This window comes from Raphanus sativus, unplaced genomic scaffold (genome assembly GCF_000801105.2).
Source record: "Raphanus sativus cultivar WK10039 unplaced genomic scaffold, ASM80110v3 Scaffold0088, whole genome shotgun sequence".
Taxonomy (NCBI): domain Eukaryota; kingdom Viridiplantae; phylum Streptophyta; class Magnoliopsida; order Brassicales; family Brassicaceae; genus Raphanus; species Raphanus sativus.
Window position 1 is genome coordinate 1 of NW_026615410.1, and position 19,884 is coordinate 19,884.

The 19,884-nt window shown below is 41.4% G+C and overlaps 5 protein-coding genes and 1 long non-coding RNA gene across 9 annotated transcripts; 3 read left to right on the forward strand and 3 right to left on the reverse strand.

Annotated features, from left to right (window-relative positions):
• Positions 1 to 468, reverse strand: LOC130501058 (uncharacterized). The gene is made up of 3 exons (XR_008939475.1): positions 313 to 468; positions 101 to 227; positions 1 to 19 (listed from the first exon to the last, which is right to left on the reverse strand). It is a non-coding gene; the product is annotated as an uncharacterized LOC130501058 (long non-coding RNA).
• Positions 469 to 9,910: 9,442 nt separating this feature from the next.
• On the forward strand, positions 9,911 to 11,574 carry LOC130501059 (S-adenosylmethionine synthase 2). The gene is made up of 2 exons (XM_056995950.1): positions 9,911 to 10,062; positions 10,222 to 11,574. The coding sequence occupies exon 2, from the start codon at positions 10,230 to 10,232 to the stop codon at positions 11,409 to 11,411; it is 1,182 nt and encodes a 393-aa protein (XP_056851930.1). The 5' UTR covers positions 9,911 to 10,062; positions 10,222 to 10,229; the 3' UTR covers positions 11,412 to 11,574.
• LOC108860227 (uncharacterized) lies at positions 11,493 to 13,320 on the reverse strand. The gene is made up of 6 exons (XM_018634128.2): positions 13,256 to 13,320; positions 12,890 to 13,019; positions 12,604 to 12,773; positions 12,244 to 12,526; positions 11,862 to 12,028; positions 11,493 to 11,775 (listed from the first exon to the last, which is right to left on the reverse strand). Exons 1-6 carry the CDS (start codon positions 13,278 to 13,280, stop codon positions 11,621 to 11,623), a joined length of 930 nt encoding a protein of 309 aa, XP_018489630.1. The 5' UTR covers positions 13,281 to 13,320; the 3' UTR covers positions 11,493 to 11,620.
• Positions 13,321 to 14,022: 702 nt separating this feature from the next.
• LOC108861312 (uncharacterized) lies at positions 14,023 to 15,583 on the forward strand. Its single transcript, XM_018635150.2, has 7 exons — positions 14,023 to 14,421; positions 14,511 to 14,599; positions 14,687 to 14,739; positions 14,824 to 14,854; positions 14,942 to 15,020; positions 15,101 to 15,246; positions 15,398 to 15,583. Exons 1-7 carry the CDS (start codon positions 14,127 to 14,129, stop codon positions 15,431 to 15,433), a joined length of 729 nt encoding a protein of 242 aa, XP_018490652.1. The 5' UTR covers positions 14,023 to 14,126; the 3' UTR covers positions 15,434 to 15,583.
• A 202-nt stretch (positions 15,584 to 15,785) lies between these two features.
• Positions 15,786 to 17,212, reverse strand: LOC108861313 (uncharacterized). Of its 4 annotated transcripts, none has more exons than XM_056995951.1 (5): positions 17,093 to 17,212; positions 16,737 to 16,809; positions 16,588 to 16,632; positions 16,211 to 16,308; positions 15,786 to 16,028 (listed from the first exon to the last, which is right to left on the reverse strand). In XM_056995951.1, the coding sequence occupies exons 2-5, from the start codon at positions 16,782 to 16,784 to the stop codon at positions 15,950 to 15,952; spliced, it is 270 nt and encodes an 89-aa protein (XP_056851931.1). In that variant the 5' UTR covers positions 16,785 to 16,809; positions 17,093 to 17,212; the 3' UTR covers positions 15,786 to 15,949. The 4 variants fall into 4 exon arrangements, with proteins under 4 accessions (XP_056851931.1, XP_018490653.1, XP_056851932.1 ...); XM_018635151.2 differs by having other exon boundaries at positions 16,731 to 16,809; positions 17,093 to 17,196; XM_056995952.1 differs by having other exon boundaries at positions 17,021 to 17,123.
• A 203-nt stretch (positions 17,213 to 17,415) lies between these two features.
• Positions 17,416 to 19,807, forward strand: LOC108858910 (zinc finger BED domain-containing protein RICESLEEPER 2-like). The gene is made up of 2 exons (XM_056995949.1): positions 17,416 to 17,504; positions 17,921 to 19,807. The coding sequence occupies exons 1-2, from the start codon at positions 17,468 to 17,470 to the stop codon at positions 19,642 to 19,644; spliced, it is 1,761 nt and encodes a 586-aa protein (XP_056851929.1). The 5' UTR covers positions 17,416 to 17,467; the 3' UTR covers positions 19,645 to 19,807.
• Positions 19,808 to 19,884: the final 77 nt, after the last annotated feature.

Consider the following 19,884-nt stretch of genomic DNA (forward strand, 5'->3'; position numbering starts at 1 on the left):
CCTTTCACACCTTTTTTACCTGCACCAACAAAAGTCAACAAGTTGGACTACATGTCAATGTTTTACTGAATCAATGTTTTTTTTACATTAGTGACTTTACCATGAAGGATATCATGAAGAGATCCATTAGGAGCATATTCATAAGCAAGAACACGGAGTGGTCCATCAACGCAATATCCCAGAAGAGCAACAACATTGTCGTTTCGCAATCTCGAAACCATTGAAACCTGTTAAAGATCTTTATTATCAGTAAATAGAAAACAGTTCTTTAATTAAGGTCAGTATCTATGAAGATGAAGTCCCAACATCTACCTGGGAGAGAAATTCGTTATCCGGTTGCTTACTGGAATCAAGTTTCTTAATGGCAGCTGCCTTGCCGTTTTTGAGAAATACCGTAAAACACTCTTCCAAATGAACCCTCACCAATCAATGACTTTGGCCCATAGTTATCGGTTATGTCCTTTAACTCATCCGCTGGGATTGGCTGGTACAGCTACAGGTTGCATCTGAATGACTGGTGGGTTTCTTGAATGGTTCAACCCTTTGATGGTGAACCATCGTAACCTTAGCAACAGTTTGAAAAAAAGTTCGTTAACTAAAGCTGCCAAAAAAGGATGAAGCAGTTGAAATACAACAAGGGTTATAAACTAAAAAACTACCTGCTATGTTATGCGCTGTCTTTTTGTCCTGTTTTCGTTAACTCTCTGGAAATCATCAATCGCCACAAAAACAACAAGCAGCTCATTACGCTTCTCTCTTACACGAACTTTTTTTTTTTTCTCTTACCCGAACTTGCACAACTGTGTAATTGCAAAAACGTTAACAAACAGTCAGTCATGGTGTTCCAGAAACAAGAAGAAAAAATCAAGTAAGCAAGTTTTGTTTCCAATTATAGAAATGTTCAGACATAGTGTCACAAACACAACAAAAAAAAAAGGTTTAAGCAGAAACGGAGACATAAGTACAGAACTAAAAAGAAAAAGTACAGAACTATCAAACGCGGAAACAAAATTTTCAAAGTTTCATCATAATTTAACCAAAAAGGTTAAATATTCATATACATGTAATTATCCTTATATTTGTTCAAAAAAAAAAAGTAATTAACCTTATATATGAATTTAAATAATATATGTACTTTACTGTGCTAATAATCATTAACCGCATGAACTCGATCAAGATCCGTACACGAACAGCGTGGGTGCCATTGACCAAGAATAACACACAGTCAACGACCGTAACCCGACTTTCAGACATCATCTTAACCGACATCAAACCGAAACTTATGTACGAACATCCGATCAAAGTCTTGATGTACTCTTTTCAAGAAAAAAAGGGTCTTCATGTACGAACATAAAAAGGAAAGACTCAAAAAGGGAAAGTTCATGCGAGTTGCTCAAAGGAAAGAAAGCATTTACCTCTTTCAAGATAAAACCACAGAAGATTAGAGAAGAGTTCAATCTTCAGATGATGGAAGACGAAGAAGCAGAAGCTTGAGGATATTCTATTCTTGTTCGTAGGGATTGTGATGCTTACGTCTTAAGAAGAGAGGCAGACTTTTCTTCTCGGCGGAAATTTACAGTAAATGATAAATTATATAGGGTGGGAGCAGACGCGCAAGTTAGCTACTTGAACGTAGCAGTCTTCGCAACTGCTGATTGTTTTACTTTTTCGTGTTTAGAGGTCAATAGTCTTAATCTATTAATTAATTAGCCATTTGATTATAATTTAATTGTTGGTGGCTTAACTATTATTCAACAATAATTTTATTTGGCGGATAAATAAACATTTCACATAATTGCATAACTGATCAATAAAATTTTGAAATAAACACAGAGAAGTTCAATCTGTTTCTCTATGCTGTTTAATATAGTGGATCATATCATATAATAGAATCTCATAAATCTTATGTGTGACTTTTTTGTACAGTAGGTAGTTTTCGACTGGTACGGCTTAATATATAAAATTTGAAGATTATGAATAGTACTACACAACTACTATATATGATTGAATATGGAATACGATAAGGTTGCAAGCAATATAGGTCAAGATGTATAACGAGTCTCTCTTGACCATCAAAGATGAACGTGTTCTTTGTGTTTATTGTATTGGTCGTCGGTCTACAAGTCAACAACCACTTGGAAGCTTTTGCGTCTGTCTCACCTTCCTCAATTTCCACCATCTTTAATTTCTGTTTCTTTTTGGGACCTTTTTTGGTACTTAATACTAGTATTTTATAATATGGTGTGAAGATCAAAATCTTATGCATGCGGCTTGTATTTATTTGAATGATTGTTCCATTAATTTTAGAATATTACTGCAAAATGTAAATTTGTTTACTGAATATGGACTTGTCTTCTTCATTTGGAACTTTTTACCACTTAAACCACACTAAACAAAACTTGAAATTGAAAAGGTAGTTTTAACAACAGAAAAGCAAACAAATTAAAAAGGGCACAACAGAACCAAAAATACATCAACAACATTCCGGTTTAGTTGAGCTGTGTTTGTTTACTAGTTACCCATATGGGCTAGGGCCAGAGGCCATAAAGTAAAATGTTTACAAAATAGACCCATTCAATTCTTTATTTCAATTTTATTTTTCTATGAGTAAGCCCACTGTCAGCTAAACAGGCTTAATTATTTCACTGATTCAGGGCCTTATTTTTGGCCCATTGTATCCATATTTGGAGTTCAATAACTCAAAATAAATTGGCAAGATAAATTAAATATGTTATAGTATCTAACTATATATTTAATTTGATTACTTATGGAGCATGTTATTTTATTATTTCATACTACACATCTAACAAAGAACTAGATTTTGACCCGCGTTTTTGAAACGCGGAATATTTTACGATGAAAAATTTTACTAATAATTTAACAAATATTTTGGTAATTTTTAAAGAGTGTGTATTTAAGATTTTTTTGCATTTAAATCAGTATTTTTAAATTCACCCGATTGTGATTATACCGGTTAATCCGGAGATCTGACAATTCAATTTATTGTTTCAAAAATATTCATATTAAAAAAACACTAAAACCCGAAACTAACCGATTGAACTGATGGGAAATGACCGATATATATCTAATTGGATTTAAATTGTAATAGTTTCATAATTTGTAATCTTATAATCCGAAAATTTTAAAAGTTCACTCATTTGAAATTTATGAAATTATGACGTTTCTAAACAAAAATTTAAGAGAGAAAATGATAGATATAAAATAATTAAGATTAATTATTGTATTATTTGGAAACATTGATAGTAGTATAAAAAGAATATTGTTTGGAAACATTGATAGTAGTATAAAGAAATAAGTATATTGTTTGGAAACGTTGATAGTAGTATAAAGAAATAAGTATATTGTTTGGGAACATGAATAGTAGTATAAAGAAAGGAACATTAGTGATTTAATGTATGTTTAACTATAAAGTATAAATGTGTATTTAATTTAAAAACTTACAAAATAATTGTTAGGTCCAACAAAATGTTTCTGTTTTAATAAGATAGATTGAAATGAACAGACGTTAGCCATTGGATGATCACTGTTTACATTGGATGATCACTCGTTAAACACTACTTTATTTGTGAGTAAGCATCTACTTCCAAGCTCAAATTAAGAAATCTCAGAAAAAAAAAAAGAGAAAGCTAAAGAATCGATCCAAATACGTTTGAGCTGATCTGAAAAAAAAGCAGTTTGCGATCTTCCCTGACCCAAAGAAACAAAATTATTGGCGTAACTGTTCATTTTTGCCTTTTCAGAACGGACAAGACAAGATTCAGAAAAATCAGACCATGGACCAAGTGGTCTAATTTGACACCCTAGCCGAACACTAACAAAGAGAGAGGAAAAATGAAGAATTCTATGTTGTCTTTTTGCCTGTGGCCCAGTGGGACACATCACTAAAAAGTTTAAAGAGACAGCCTGTATGCATCTCTATTTCCCTCCCAAACCGGTTCCCGGTTATTAATTACAGTCCCATTCTCACTCACCGACACAAACCTCTTTCTCTAATCTCTATTAACTTCTTCACGATTCACAATATCAAATCATTAATACATGTTTACATATTGTCACGGCCATTTTGGAAGCCCAAAAACGTCCATGAAGACAGCACACATCGGGCCGGGCCGAAAGTGATTCAAGCCCACTTCTACTTAGGTTACTTAAGGGTGAAGTACCTTGTAAAATATCTAAGTATAAAATAGTATAAGAAGTGTGTGGAAGGTTGTAGAAAACCCAAGGGGAAGTAACTTAGGTATGAAGTACTTCAGTGTGAAGTTACTTCATTAGAGGGAAAGGATCATAGCCGTTAGATCGGTTTAATCTCCACCGTCCGTTGAGGAGGTGATTTTGTATAAATAGGGGGTGAGATCCTCATTTGTAAATCATTCAGTTTCAATAAGAAAAAACCTTCATAAAGCTCTGGCTTCTCTCTAAAACGTCCATACTCTCTCTCTAAGTGCTGATCGATTTGTCCGAAAGGCTGACTTAGCAAATCACAAGGGTGAAAGCTGCTAAGGCCGCACGTCCTGATTGCTGTGAAGAAATCAGTCCGTGACAGTTGGTATCAGAGCTGAGTTACGATCCAGACAAGGGGAGACTCTGTCCGAGTGAAGAAGATGGCTAAGGGAGATAAGCAAAAAGAAGCTAGCTCTCAGTCCGGCGTGGAGGAGCGCGGAAGGGAGACTACGTCCACACGTGCTGGCACCCAGCGGGAGAAGAGTGTTTCTCGTGAGGCCTTGGGTGCAGCTGTGGGCGAACTTGGTGAGAAGCTCGAGAGGGTCGAGCATACTGTCACTGAGCTGGAAGGTGTCGTGTTCGGTGGGTTCGAGGAGGTGAAGCGAGATGCTGCCGATTTGGACACACGGTTCATTCGACTCGAGGAGCTGGTGACAGGAACCATGCAGGCATTGCGTGATGACATCGAGGGGATGAAAACACGCTTTACTGCCATGGAGGAAGACATCACGCTGGTCAAGAGGGCTAGTGCGAATGTTGAAGCCGTTGGAGGAACCAGTGTTGGCAAGGTTGAGTTTCCGAAGCCATACCGGTTCAACGGTGCGAGGGATGCTAAGGAGGTCGAGAATTTCCTTTGGCAGATGGAGATATACTTCGACAATCTCAATGTGGTGAATGAGAATGCGAAGGTGAAGGCTGCGACATCATATCTCTCGGACACGGCTATGCTGTGGTGGCGAAGGAAACATTCCGAGATCGAGCAAGGCACGTGCCATATCGATACTTGGAATGATTTCAAGAGGGAACTTAAGCGACAATTCTACCCAGAGAATGTCGTGTATGAAGCCCGTAAGAAGTTGAGGGAACTTCGACAACGCGGCTCGATTCGGGACTATGTGAAGGAGTTCACTACTCTCATGCTTCAGATTCCGAGCATGACTGCGGAGGATCTCGTGTTCTACTTCACCGACGGACTGCAATCTTGGGCCAAACAAGAGTTGCAGCGTAGGAGTGTTACTACCGTCGATGAAGCGATTGCGGTGGCTGAGTCTTTGACTGACTTCCGCACTTCTGGTTCGTCCGAGTCCTTTAAGAAGAAGGAGCAGGGCGGAGCCAAAGGTGGGGGAGCAAGGCGGGATACGGCTCGACCATCCAGTTCGAGGAATAACGAGAGGGGTGCTCGTCGGGAGGATTTTGAAGCGAGAAAGAAGTCCTTTGTTCCTAAGGGAGGATGCTTTGTGTGCAAAGGGCCACATGCGATGAAGGACTGTCCAAAGATGGGGTCCTTATCGGCTATCATGGAGAGTCGGGAGACCGAGACTCCAGAAGAGGAACCGGGAAAGATGGGATCGTTGCAGTTGTTGAACGCCCTGAAGGCTAACCCGGTGGTAAAGTCAACGAGCAAGGGGCTCATGTACGTTGAGGCTCGGATCAACGGTAAACAGACCCGAGTAATGGTGGACACGGGCGCCACTCACAACTTCATGGCGATAGACGAAGCTGTGAGACTTGGTGTCAAGTGGTCCAAGAAGGATGGTTGGATGAAGGTGGTGAACGCCAAGGCTCAACCCGTCAATGGGATTGCTCGAGGGGTCGAGATGAAGCTGGGAAGCTGGAGTGGTCCGGTGAACTTCTCAGTTATACCCATGGATGATTTTGAGGTGGTATTGGGAATGGACTTCATGAGACAAGTCCAAGTCATACCCATGCCAGCGTTGAGCTCGGTGTGTGTTCTCGAGAAGGGATCACCATGCATGATTCCAGCCTTAGAAGAGAAAACTGACGGGATGAAGCAATTGTCGGCGATGTAACTCACCAAGGGGGTGAAGAAGGGAGAGCCCACGTTTTTGGCTATGATGAAGATGGAGGAAGAGTCCAAGAACGTTGAGCCTATCCCACAAGCCATCGAGGCAGTCCTTGAAGAGAATAAGGACGTGATGCCGGCTAAGCTGCCCGAGAAGTTACCACCAAGGAGGGAGGTGGACCATCAGATCGAGTTGGAGCAAGGAGCCAAACCACCATCTATGGCGCCTTACAGGATGGCTCCAACCGAGCTGGAGGAGTTGAGGAAACAGCTCGATGAGTTGTTATCGACGGGGAAGCTGAGACCGTCAAAAGCACCTTACGGCGCACCGGTTCTGTTCCAGAAGAAGCACGATGGTTCATTGAGAATGTGCGTGGACTACCGGGCACTTAATAAGGTGACGATCAAGAACCGCTATCCTATTCCATTGATCGCGGATCTATTCGATAGACTTGGAGGGGCAAAGGTCTATACGAAGATGGACTTGCAGAAGGGATACTATCAAGTCCGGATAGCGGAAGGGGATGAGCCGAAAACTGCGTGCATAACTCGGTATGGGTCGTTCGAGTGGTTGGTGATGCCATTCGGCCTTACAAACGCCCCAGCCACGTTTTGCACTCTTATGAACCAGATCCTACAGCCCTACTTGGATCAGTTCGTGGTGGCATACTTGGATGACATCGTTATCTACAGCAACTCGATGGAGGAGCATGTAGAGCACCTACGGACAGTTTTTCGGGTTCTCCGAGAGAACGAGCTGTTCGTGAAGAGGGAGAAGTGCACGTTTGCCACTGAAGAAGTTCAGTTCCTTGGTCATGTCATCGGCCGTGGGAAGCTGAAGATGGATGAGCCGAAGGTTAAGGCGATTACGGAGTGGGAGGCCCCGACCAAGGTGACGGAGTTGCGATCTTTCCTTGGTCTGGTCAACTACTATCGTCGGTTCATCGAGGGATATTCAAGGAAGGCGGCACCACTGACGGACCTTCTCAAGAAAGGGAAGACATGGGACTGGTCCCAACGTTGCCAAGAAGCCTTCAAGGAACTGAAAAATGCGGTGAGTCAAGAACCCGTCCTTGCCTTACCCGATTTCAGTCTTCCTTTCGAGTTACACACGGATGCCTCCGACTTTGCCATCGGAGGAGTGCTGATGCAGAATGGACATCCTATTGCCTTCGAGAGTCGCAAGCTCAATGATACTGAACGGCGGTACACGGTTCAAGAGAAGGAAATGACCGCCATAGTCCACTGCTTGCGAGTTTGGAGGCACTACCTTCTTGGGTCCCATTTCTCGGTCAAGACGGACAACGTGGCGACGAGTTACTTTCAGACCCAAAAGAAGTTGTCTCCTAAGCAGGCAAGATGGCAAGACTTCCTGGCTGAGTTCGATTATACTTTGGAGTATAAGCCGGGCAAGATAAACGTGGTGGCGGATGCACTAAGTCGGAAAGCGGAGCTGGCAGCGATGAGCCAAGTCGAGGGGACTATCATGGCTCGTATCAGGGAGGGGCTGGAACGTGATTCAGTTACCAAGGAGCTGGTGAAGCTATCCAACGAGGGGAAAGTGCATCGATTTTGGGTAGAGGACGGGCTACTTTACACCAAAGGTCGTCGACTCTATGTCCCGAAGTGGGAGAGTCTTCGACGAGATATCATTCGGGAGTGCCATGATACCCGATGGGCGGGCCATCCGGGACAGAAGAGAACAATGGCACTTGTTGAAGCTGGATACTACTGGCCACGGATGAAGGATACCGTGGAGTTATATGTGAAGACTTGTCTAGTATGCCAACAAGACAAGTCGGAGAACAAGCAGTCCGCGGGATTGTTACAGCCACTTCCTATCCCAGAGAGACCTTGGGATTCGGTTTCCTTAGACTTTATCAGCGCACTGCCTAAGTCTGAAGGATTCGGATCCATCATGGTGATAGTGGATCGTTTCTCTAAGTATGGGACGTTCGTGGCGTGCGACCGGGACTGTACCGCGGAGGAGGCAGCGAGGGCGTTCTTCAAGAACGTGGTGAAGCTATGGGGACTTCTGCGGAACATTGTGAGTGATCGGGATCCCCGGTTCACTGGGCGTTTGTGGACGGAGCTGTTCAAGATGCTTGGAACAGAACTTAACTTTTCAACGAGCTTTCACCCACAATCTGATGGGCAGACCGAGCGGGTGAATGCCTTGTTGGAATGTTATCTCCGACACTTTGTCAGCGCCAACCAGAGAGACTGGGCAAAGTTGCTGGACATAGCCCAGTTCTCTTACAACCTTCAACGCAGCGAGGCGACAGGACGCAGTCCGTTCGAGCTTGCAACGGGACAACAACCTTTGACTCCACATACTTTGGCTGCGCCAGGGACTGAGGGGAGAAGTCCAGGAGCGGTTATCATGGTCAAGCAATGGGAGGAACATGCTGATCAAGCTCGAGTATGTTTGGAAAAGTCCCGTAAGCGGATGAAGAAATGGGCAGATGAGAAGAGACGGCCTTCGGAGTACTCATTGGGCAACCTTGTACTTGTTAAGCTGCTGCCACAACAGTTCAAGGCATTCCGAAGCCTACACAAAGGCTTGATCAGGAGGTACGAAGGGCCGTTCGAGGTAGTTGGGAAGGTGGGAAAGGTGTCCTACCGACTGAACCTGCCGGATACATTGAAAATCCATCCGGTTTTTCACGTGAGCATGCTGAAGCCTTACCATGCGGACGAAGCTGATCGGGACAGAGGCGTTTCGACTCGAGCTCCACCAGTTATGACCAAGTCTTATGATAAGGATATTGAGGAGATACTGGCGTCCAAAGAGGTCAGGAAGCGAGGAGTTCCAAGACAGACTCATTTCTGATCAAATGGAAGGGACTACCGGAGGCAGAAGCAACATGGGAACCGGAAGAGGACTTATGGCAATTCCGGGAGGCACTGCAGGCATACACGGCGACGAGGGCGTCACCGGCATAGGTGGGGGAGGATGTCACGGCCCATTTTGGAAGCCCAAAAACGTCCATGAAGACAGCACACATCGGGCCGGGCCGAAAGTGATTCAAGCCCACTTCTACTTAGGTTTACTTAAGGGTGAAGTACCTTGTAAAATATCTAAGTATAAAATAGTATAAGAAGTGTGTGGAAGGTTGTAGAAAACCCAAGGGGGAAGTAACTTAGGTATGAAGTACTTCAGTGTGAAGTTACTTCATTAGAGGGAAAGGATCATAGCCGTTAGATCGGTTTAATCTCCACCGTCCGTTGAGGAGGTGATTTTGTATAAATAGGGGGTGAGATCCTCATTTGTAAATCATTCAGTTTCAATAAGAAAAACCTTCATAAAGCTCTGGCTTCTCTCTAAAACGTCCATACTCTCTCTCTAAGTGCTGATCGATTTGTCCGAAAGGCTGACTTAGCAAATCACAAGGGTGAAAGCTGCTAAGGCCGCACGTCCTGATTGCTGTGAAGAAATCAGTCCGTGACAATATGCTTCAAAAATATCTTACAATTAAAAATACGATTTTGCATCATTACCGATCTTCTTCTTCTTTAGATGCTGTCTTAGTTGTACTTGCACGCGGTGGTCCAGTTAAGCAAAATCCAACGGTTGAGGTTCCCTTTCTTTTACAGATCTAATCTGAACCGTCAGATTAGATCTCATTTTCACTGAAGTCTGAACAGAGTCCAAATGAAAGTGGGGATGAATCTAGACGAAATTACGATCTCACACCACCTCACTACTCGTGTATATAAACCTTCTCTGCTCTTCTTCCACCTTCGTACTTCCACCACCACATTTCTCTAGCAGTATCCATCACTATCACCTTCAGGTATGCAAATCTTGCTACTTTCTTACGTTTCTCAACTTTAGATCTTGTTATTGATCACGTTATTGTTTATCAATACTCTGTTTTTTTCTCTTCAATACTCTGTTTTTTCTTCTTTAGTACTCTGTTTTTTTCTTTAATACTCTGTTTTTCTTGGATCAGATTGAAAGATGGAATCTTTTTTGTTCACCTCCGAGTCTGTCAACGAGGGACACCCCGACAAGCTCTGCGACCAGATCTCCGACGCAATCCTCGACGCTTGTCTCGAGCAAGACCCTGAAAGCAAAGTCGCTTGCGAGACATGTACCAAGACCAACATGGTCATGGTCTTCGGCGAAATCACCACCAAGGCTAACGTCGACTACGAGAAGATCGTCCGCAAAACTTGCCGTGAGATCGGATTCATCTCCGACGACGTCGGACTAGACGCTGACAACTGCAAGGTCCTCGTCAACATCGAGCAGCAGAGTCCCGACATCGCTCAAGGTGTTCATGGCCACCTCACGAAGAAACCTGAAGAGATCGGAGCTGGTGACCAAGGTCACATGTTCGGTTACGCCACCGACGAGACTCCTGAGCTCATGCCTCTTAGCCACGTCCTCGCGACCAAGCTTGGAGCTAAACTCACTGAAGTTCGCAAGAACGGGACATGCGCGTGGTTGAGACCTGACGGTAAGACGCAAGTCACCGTTGAGTACTTCAACGAGAACGGAGCTATGGTCCCTGTCCGCGTCCACACTGTTTTGATCTCAACTCAGCATGATGAGACTGTGACCAACGATGAGATCGCAGCTGATCTCAAGGAGCACGTGATCAAGCCAGTCATCCCAGAGAAGTACCTTGACGAGAAGACCATCTTCCATCTCAACCCATCTGGTCGTTTCGTCATCGGAGGACCTCACGGTGACGCTGGACTCACCGGGCGTAAGATCATCATCGACACTTACGGTGGTTGGGGTGCACACGGAGGTGGTGCTTTCTCCGGGAAGGACCCAACCAAGGTCGACAGGAGTGGTGCCTACATCGTGAGGCAAGCGGCTAAGAGTATTGTGGCCAGTGGGCTAGCGAGGCGTTGCATTGTGCAGGTCTCGTACGCCATTGGTGTCCCTGAGCCGTTGTCAGTGTTTGTTGACAGCTACGGAACTGGGAAGATACCAGACAAGGAGATTCTTGAGATTGTGAAGGAGAGTTTTGACTTCAGGCCTGGGATGATCTCTATCAACTTGGATTTGAAGAGAGGTGGTAATGGTAGGTTCTTGAAGACTGCTGCTTATGGTCATTTCGGAAGGGACGATGCTGACTTCACCTGGGAGGTTGTGAAGCCACTCAAGTCTAACAAGGTCCAAGCTTGAAAAAACCAGTTCTTCATGTTTTGTCCATGTTTCAGCTCTAAGATTAATTATTAATTATTTTATCATTATGTTATTGTTGTGGTGCCAAAGTTAAAAAAAAAAATCATATTTTGTATTTCTTGTTTCTTTTCAGAAGAGAATTATATAAAAAGGTTATATTCAATATTGTTTTACATTATCAAATGTCAAATGTTTTGGCTATTAAGTGATCAGAGTGCACTAGTGATTCCATGGACGCAGACATCAGCTTCAACGAGACAAACATCTTTAAGCAACAAACCACTACTTGGCTGATTGAAGTAAACCATTGATACGTATTTAACCCATCCATTCTCCAAGCTTGATCGACTGAACCATTTAGTAACTGTAAAACAAGACACAAGTTACAGAACAAGAAGTGAATAGGTTCACATATCAAGAACTGAGTTTTTTTGTCTGCGAGTTAGTTACCTTTCCCTGCAATGTGTCTGCCTTGAAGCTGATCATATATTCTTACTGTAAACTCTGTGAATATCTTTGTACCGTCTGAAACAGTTTCAGGATCTGCCAGGATCAGATAGATAGAAAGATGGGTTCCTGTTCCGTGCTTTGTTCCCAATGGATAGAAACGTATTTTCCTGCGTTTAAACCAATGTTCAAGAAATCTATAGGTGGTGATTATACGTTTTATAGGAGATTAGTGCTTAGTCGGGGATATCATGTGCGGGCTAAACCATTATTTCTAGACTCACTCAGCGTGTATACCGAATTTTTTAGAAAATTAGTTAAAACCATTTTGCATCAGCTCACAGTAACGGTTTTGTGATTGTTACAAAAAAATTATGTTTGTTACCATTTTCTATCTCCAGCGAAGAAAGCGTTGGAGTCATAGCTTTCTTTGTCTAACTTAGAGAAATTTTCAATCTTCCATATGTGTTTTGAGCTAGTAGCATCTTTAATCATTGATAAGCATTCTCCTCTCCCACTTCTTCTCTCCTTGGAAACAAACACATCAGCTCCAAACATGCATGTGTCTTCCATAAGGTAACCGTTCAACGCATTAAAGAAAGTAGCCGTAGGGATGAACTCATCGAATCCCCGTTCACGTTTGATCGTATGGAACCGTCTTTCCTTCCCTGCAACATGAAATGCATATGAGAGAAAGAGAGAGATTCATTGATTAATAAGTGTAGAGAAGCTACAACAAGTCTACCTTGTAGAATCAAGTAACTATCTTTGTTTTGATCTAGCAAATAGAGACGGAAAACAGCCGAGACCTCCCACCCTGGACCCAAGGAGCTAGAGTCAGCCAGAGCCAAGTAGACAGAAACATGATCTTTTGTATTCTTGCTCTTGTTTCCATTTGGATACAGAACCAGCTTCCTGCAAGCAAAACCACATGATAATGATGATTAATCATTTTAACAAGATAAGGTTTGTCAGATAATTAAACAAAGAAGAAGAAATAAAGTTGTGTGATAATGATGCCTCCTCCTCACCATTTGTAGCCTCCAGCTTCAAAGCTCTCAGTTTCATATCTTTCTATAGCATGCTTTGTAAGGAGTGAGAAAGACTCTATCTTGACCATGTAATGCGTTGGTGGGGCATCAGAAACAGACTTTATGATCTCTGCAGTGATTTTTCATAAAAGTTACATTTATACTAAATAAAAAGGAAAATGAAAACAATTACACTCTTGATAACAAAACAGGACAACAACAAAAGGTGAGAGAACATATTATGGAAAATTAATTATGAGGCTCATATGTGCATATATACATACACCATTGTCAGTCTTTGTAAATTGTATGTAATCAGATAGGTATAATGTAAAAATTATTAGAGTGAAAAAGAAGTGATAATACCATCATGATCACCCAAACTAGCCATGGGAAGTTATGCAGAAACAAGAAAGAAAACTAATGCATATGCAGATAAGCATCAATCTATTAACTTCCTATTTATATATATGAAAGAAACAGAAAAATAAAACTGTACTTTAGAATCAACCATTTATACTTTGCTTGAACCTTCTTCTCCATGGATGTAGACTTAGTATGTCCTGTGAGGTTGCAGAAGGAAAAAGCAAGAATATGCATTAACTTAGCAATTATATTCTGCATCCCCAAACAAGGTGTTTCCAAAAGGGAGGGAAACAAAGAATCACTTAGAAAAACATAAAAATGAGTTACTTAAAATATTATTCATATACAAAGAGTCAATAATGCATTTAAAAGAGTATTAAATAGACTTGAAACTCACTAACTCACTAGTTGAATTCTGGTCTGAAAAACACTTGTATGTTATATGTATTCTGTCAAGAAAAGAACACCACAACATTGGATTTTCAATGTGCTAGACAATATTGTGCAACCTTTGCTCAAAAAAAAAAGACAATATTGTGCAACCCAGACCGAGCACCTACCTAAACCAACAACCCAAAAAGTTTTATCAGTATTCCGGTTCATCGTCGGTTTTAGACGGTTAAAGTTAAATGACGGTTTTTTAATCAAACCGGTAAACTGGTCTTGTGTTTGTTTCCGACACACATGGCCACGTGGTTTGATGAGAAAAGTCTCCGACCACAGTTTGGTCGCTCGTGTCCGATTATTACCTCCTCTTTTCTCTCTCTCCCCTTCGTTTGATTCGAGAACCAAAACAAAAAAAAAAACAAAAAGAATCTACGAAAAAGCAGTTAGTTAGTGTGATTAGTTTTACGACGACGGAGAAGACGAGATGGAGACAGAGACGACGCCAACACAATCATACAGCGAGCAATGGTACTGGGACGAACGCTACACGAACGAATCCGATCCCTTCGATTGGTACCAAAGCTACACTTCATTGTCTCCTCTCATCAATCTCTACGCCCCTAACCGTCCCCACCCCGTCCTCGTCATCGGCTGCGGAAACTCAGCGTTCAGCGAAGGAATGGTCGACGACGGGTACGAAGACGTGATCAGCATCGATATCTCCTCTGTGGTGATCGATGCTATGGTTAAGAAATACTCCGACCGTCCTCGCCTCAAATGTAAACGTCTCTGTTTACTCTCCAAATTTTGTGGGAGAATGTTTTTTTTCTTTTTTTGTCTTTTATGTGTGTGTGGAAAAAAAAAGCAGATTTGAAGATGGATGTGCGTGATATGAAGGCGTTTGGAGATGGTTCTTTTGATGCTGTCATTGATAAAGGAACCTTAGACTCTATTTTGGTGAGGGATGTCTACTTACTTTCTTTATCTCTAAGATTTTTTATTTCTTCACTAGAAAGTCTGATCCTTTTTTTTTTCAATGGTTAGTGTGGGAGCAATTCGAGACAACACTCAACGCAGATGCTTGAGGAAGTTTGGAGGTACTATTTATATATCCACAAATTTATATTTCTTTCTTGATCATTTTCACATATTAATGAAGCAGTTTGATGAATAAACTATAGGGTCCTCAAGGATAAAGGAGTCTACATCCTGGTAAAGTCTTCGAGGTTATGATTTATGTGTGTTTCTTTTTTGTTTGTTTATTGCACATTTGATTTTTCTAGATGAGTTTGTCTGTAGATTACATATGGAGCTCCGGATTACCGACTTAGGTTGTTTAAAGACTCACGCTCTTGGACGACGAAACTCCATGTGATAGGTCTGCTATACTTCAGTAACCCTCCTTTGTGGTTCGTATCTTGTAGTATCTGTGCTAAATGAAACTTGATATTGTTGCAGACAAAAGTTTAACAGATCATCATCAACCATTAGAAACGTCGAAATGGGAACTGACGAAACCCATTCCTCTAGATGCTGAGGGAAGTTCAGTGGAATCAGCAATAGGCAAAAGCCCTGATGTTCATTACATCTACGTCTGTATTAAGGTGTGTGTAGTTTGAATGCTTTGATGTTTCTACGTTTGCGATATATTAGTTCCATCCGGCTTTATCATATGATTAAATCACTCTTCCACATAGATCATGCACAATCTCATATGTGTGTTTTGTTCATTTGGGAAATTCTGTTTTATCTCAGGATGAGTCGTTGAAGAAGGAAGCAGACACAGCTTGAAGTCATGAGAATCTTTGTTGCTTAGAACATTTAGGTTCTACAAGGACTTGTTTTTTTTTTTGTATTTATGAGCAACAGTAAAGACGATCATATCTTGGATTCATGTTATACTTTCTAATTACAGGAGGAACAACAGTTATATTTTTAGCATTCTTGGCTCAACGTTGGTTGCGTTCTTAGCATGCCTTTTCTTAAAAAAAATAAAACTTTCTGGCCTATCAAGTTTATATCTGCAGATAATGTTGTTGTTAAGGAAGCCGTGTACATAATCTCACTCGAAAAGGTTCCTTTTTAGATTTATTTCGTCAAAATCTAAAATTGTACTGATTTTCTAGAAGTATCCAAACCAAAGGGGAAGAACTGTATGATTCGATTAGAAGTATAGAACCACTTTGATCAATGTTATGAAACATTTAAGCTATGACAAACTCTTTTATTAAAGCCAAACTAGCTTGCATCATTGGCTAACAATGAACCAGAGAGAGTAAAACAATGAGATTCTGCAACGAGGCTGCATCAGGTTCTCTGGCTAACCTTGCGTCCTGTTAGCTTCTCCGACTCAAACAACATGTGGTTAATGAGTCCCCGAGCAGCACTGCCAAATACAAACACAAAACATGCTGAGATGTCGTTCCAAACTTGTCAGATAAGACGATAAAATTCCAAGAGTGGTTCACGAGATGAGAGTGTGATCTATGCAGCAGTGATACCGTGCATATATATTACAGGTTATAGCATTCACAAGGGAGAAGAAAAAGAAAAACGAAAACAACTCACTCATCCTTTAACTTCTGAATCTTCTCGGGGTCGGTCTCATTCATGTGTTTTTTAAATTGCTGCCTCACCATACCAACCACCAGCTCAGTGTTGTGTTGCTGTAAGAGTAAACAGTATAAAAAAGGTTTATTCCCATGCCAAATCTATCGCAGAGAAGCCAAATATTTCTATAAAGCAAATAAAAAAGTAAAGAGTATGGGAGGGTAAAGAAGATTGATAAACTTCAATCAGCATTCGATTTAGTTTCTTTAATCTAATCAAATATCATATTAGAAACAGGAATGGGAATGGGATTCCTACTAAACACAAACCGATTCAAAGCAACAAAAGTGTCTAAAGCTAGAGAGAAACAAATATGTTGAGAGGAGAAGCCTCACCTGCTTACCAATGAATGTAGCTCTACGAAGACATTCTCGGTACAACTGCCCATAAGGAAAAAGACGAATAGTTCAGTAAGAAAAAGAAAAAACAATTTAAGCAGGACACTGTAATAAAAAAAAATGAAACAGATGATACAGACCCTAACCACATTGTTAGCGAGTTCAGGAGGCAAAGAGCCTTGTAGAGTCGGCATCGTGCTTCAGTTACGGTTTATTGTCCTGTAACAGCCACAACAAGATTCGCACTTATCGATCAGAAACGTAAAAAACTAAAAACCCTGAAGCTGTAGTCGACGAAAGAACAAGCAAAAATGAAAAAAAAAAAAAAAAAAAAAAAGGCCTTATTTCTGTATAGTAATCTAACAATTGGGAGTAAAAAGAAAAATCAAATCTTTTGTTTTTGAATAGAAACCAGCATCCATTGAAATACCAATCTGAATCTCTACTGGAATCGTCAATAAGATGAAATGAATAAAGTCCCACAAATAGATCGAATTCCTACCGGCGATATGTCGAATTCAGACAGACTGTGAGAAGAGAAATAATTCGATGGCGAGAGTTTGGGATTTTTCAGATTTCAGCCTTTCAGTTCCAGGTGTAAAATGACTAACAGGCCGAAAATATAGGCCCATTAATTCATCAGATTTAATCGACCCATAACCAAACATACAAAATATAATCGAAACGATCTCAGCCGTCCACAGGGACAGTAAAGACTCCAGCCAGTTCAGAGACTCTACTCCAGTAGCATTCCCGCCTAAATCATAAATAGGAAACTTTACAAAGATTTAAAGCATCGAAACCCCTAAATCCCTAAATCCTCCCCCCCCCCCTCTCTCTCTCTCCGTTCGTCTCCTCCAGGGAAAGCAACTTTGTTATGGACAACAGTGACCTCGAATCCGGTTCAGGTTCAGGTCTTATATCTTCTTCCCTATTTCGTTTCATCAAATCATGTCTCTCTTGAGAGCTAAAGTCTAGTTAATGGATTTTATCCCCAGATTCTAGGGTTCATTCTGTTCGTTTTGCGAATCTACCTTTGTCTGTATCTCTATACTGTCTCCCTCTTATTGTCTATATGTACTGTACTGTACTGATCTAGTGTCTTTCTATATATATATATATATATAAAATTGTTTCTCTGTTTATGTCTGAATGTGTTTACAATTGTCATGAATCTTCCTCTGTATCTGCGCATAGGCGTCCTTTTGAATATATGTTCTGTAGTCATTATAGTGTTTGCATGTAATATTTATATATGTGTAAGGTTGTTTTCTCTGTTTATATGTTATAGTCTGAATGTATAACTCTGCCTATGGGGATTTTTTTGTAGGTATGAAGAAGAAACAAAAGCTTAACGATCCTGTGGATGATAAGCACGAGGCCGTGGTTGATTCTTCTCCACAGGAAGAAGAAGAAGAAGAAGAAGATGAGGAGGTAGTGGAGAAGCATCGTTATAGATCTATGGCCAAGGTTGCCATCGGTAACTTGATCAATCCCACCCTTGAGAACTCTACCATCACCGATATGGTACACATCGTCTGCCCCACTTTCTCCCTCGACACTTCTAAACTCCAGAACGCGATCCTCGAACTGTACCGAGAAGGCAAAGAGAAAATCAAGAAACTGTTGAAAGACGCAGGAGGGAAACTAACTCTCTCTTGCGAGTGGAAGGTTCTTGGTGACTGGAAATGGACTAGCGAAGACATCGTCGGTCCGATTCTCCACCAGGATTTTATGGTCATCAGCGTCTACTTCGCCAACGAGGATTTCAAGATGAGGAAATGGATCTTGGCTTACCATCCTCATTCTCCTCAGGATATGAAAGCGAAAGACGTTTATCTTGATTCGTTCAAGAACGTTGTTAAGGATTACGAGATTGAGAGCAAGGTGTCAACGCTTCTTGTACCTAACAATGTTGATCTTGGTTTGGATGGTTGGATAGAAGAGAGAGGGGAGAGTCAGATTAACACTAACGTGTTCCTCATCTACTGCTGCTCGGATGTTTTCCGGTTGATGGCTGACGACTTGTATAAGGACATACGCATGTCGTGGCTGATGGACCTTGTCCGGATCTTGCTTGGTTGGGAGAGTGATGGAAGATTGTATCCTACCCATTGGACTCACACGTTGCATAAACTGCAAACAGCTGTAGATATGGAAGCCAAAGATGTGTTTGAAGATGACAAGTATGATTACTACGATTATCCTTCTGATGAAGAGTGGGTGAGGATTAGAACCTTTTGCAAACTCGCTGGTTGTATTTATAAAGTGGGGAAAGAGCTTTTTGATGGGGAGTATCCTACGGCTAACGTCTACTTCCATCTTCTTGTGGAGCTAAAAGTCATGCTGAAAGATGAGATCAAGAATGGAGATGGTGAGTATTTCCTCAGCAAAGGTATGGAGATTTTGGAGAGGTTTGATAAGTATTGGAGTGACATGTTTCTTGTGTTGGCTACTGCTTCTGTGTTGGACCCTCGTTTCAAGATGAAGTATCTAGACTTTTACTGCTCGAAGAATAGTGATGATGAAGGTTCAAAAGCTAAGACTGTTTTGGACTACTTACGGAATCTGTATTCTCGCTACGCAGCAAGCGATATAAGTCCACTACCGGAACGTGCTGTTGAGCCAACTCCCCGGTGTATTTTCTATATGTTCGAAGACGAGGTAGAAGAAGAAGAAGAAGAAGAGAAGAAGCCTAACGGTTATGGGGAGTTTGCCTTCTTTCAAGAGTATCTCAAGTCTGAAGGATGTTCAAGAGAGTTTCCTGAGTCGTCAGAGCTTGACTCCTATTTCAAAGAGCCTGTTTTGGAGTGGAGCAAAGACTTGGATGCATTGGATTGGTGGAGGAAAGAGAGCTCAAAGTACCCGATCCTCTCCAGAGTAGCTCGTGACGTTCTATCTATTCCAGTCTCCCGTGGCACGTCGAACCGTGCGTATGTTGCTGACAAAAGAGAGTGTCCTGAGTTTATTGTCGCATTGGAGGGAGAACTTCTGAACGCCATGATGTGCGGCGAGAGCTGGCCAGCGACTCTGATATGGCCAAGTCGTTACTAAGAAACATTAGAATGCTATATTGTCTTCATGAAAACTCAATCACTCTTGTTTTATTTTTCTTAACTAAAAGAACTCTTTGATCAAAAAAAAAAAAAACTGAAAGAACTCCTAAAAGTGAAAAACTAATATTTTTATAGATTTTATGAAATTTGTTTTTCATATCTGTTGCTATGAAGCAAATTGGTACCAAAGAACAGAGATGTGTATAACAATAAAGATAGAGCTTGGACATACAAGAGA

Excerpts from the sequence above, each read along its gene's own strand:
- LOC130501059 (XM_056995950.1), top strand. The coding sequence starts at position 10,230 with ATGGAATCTTTTTTGTTCACCTCCGAGTCTGTCAACGAGGGACACCCC.
- LOC108860227 (XM_018634128.2), bottom strand. The coding sequence starts at position 13,280 with ATGGCTAGTTTGGGTGATCATGATG. Across the intron at positions 12,774-12,889 it reads GAAGCTGGAGGCTACAAATG|GAAGCTGGTTCTGTATCCAA; the intron begins GTGAGGAGGAGG and ends TTTTGCTTGCAG. Across the intron at positions 11,776-11,861 it reads CAGACACATTGCAGGGAAAG|TTACTAAATGGTTCAGTCGA; the intron begins GTAACTAACTCG and ends CTTGTTTTACAG.
- LOC108861312 (XM_018635150.2), top strand. The coding sequence starts at position 14,127 with ATGGAGACAGAGACGACGCCAACACAATCATACAGCGAGCAATGGTAC. Across the intron at positions 14,422-14,510 it reads CGACCGTCCTCGCCTCAAAT|ATTTGAAGATGGATGTGCGT; the intron begins GTAAACGTCTCT and ends AAAAAAAAGCAG. Across the intron at positions 15,247-15,397 it reads ACATCTACGTCTGTATTAAG|GATGAGTCGTTGAAGAAGGA; the intron begins GTGTGTGTAGTT and ends GTTTTATCTCAG.
- LOC108861313 (XM_018635151.2), bottom strand. The coding sequence starts at position 16,784 with ATGCCGACTCTACAAGGCTCTTTGCCTCCTGAACTCGCTAACAATGTG. Across the intron at positions 16,309-16,587 it reads CTACATTCATTGGTAAGCAG|CAACACAACACTGAGCTGGT; the intron begins GTGAGGCTTCTC and ends TTACTCTTACAG. Across the intron at positions 16,029-16,210 it reads ATTCAGAAGTTAAAGGATGA|TGCTGCTCGGGGACTCATTA; the intron begins GTGAGTTGTTTT and ends TGTATTTGGCAG.
- LOC108858910 (XM_056995949.1), top strand. The coding sequence starts at position 17,468 with ATGGACAACAGTGACCTCGAATCCGGTTCAGGTTCAG. Across the intron at positions 17,505-17,920 it reads CGAATCCGGTTCAGGTTCAG|GTATGAAGAAGAAACAAAAG; the intron begins GTCTTATATCTT and ends ATTTTTTTGTAG.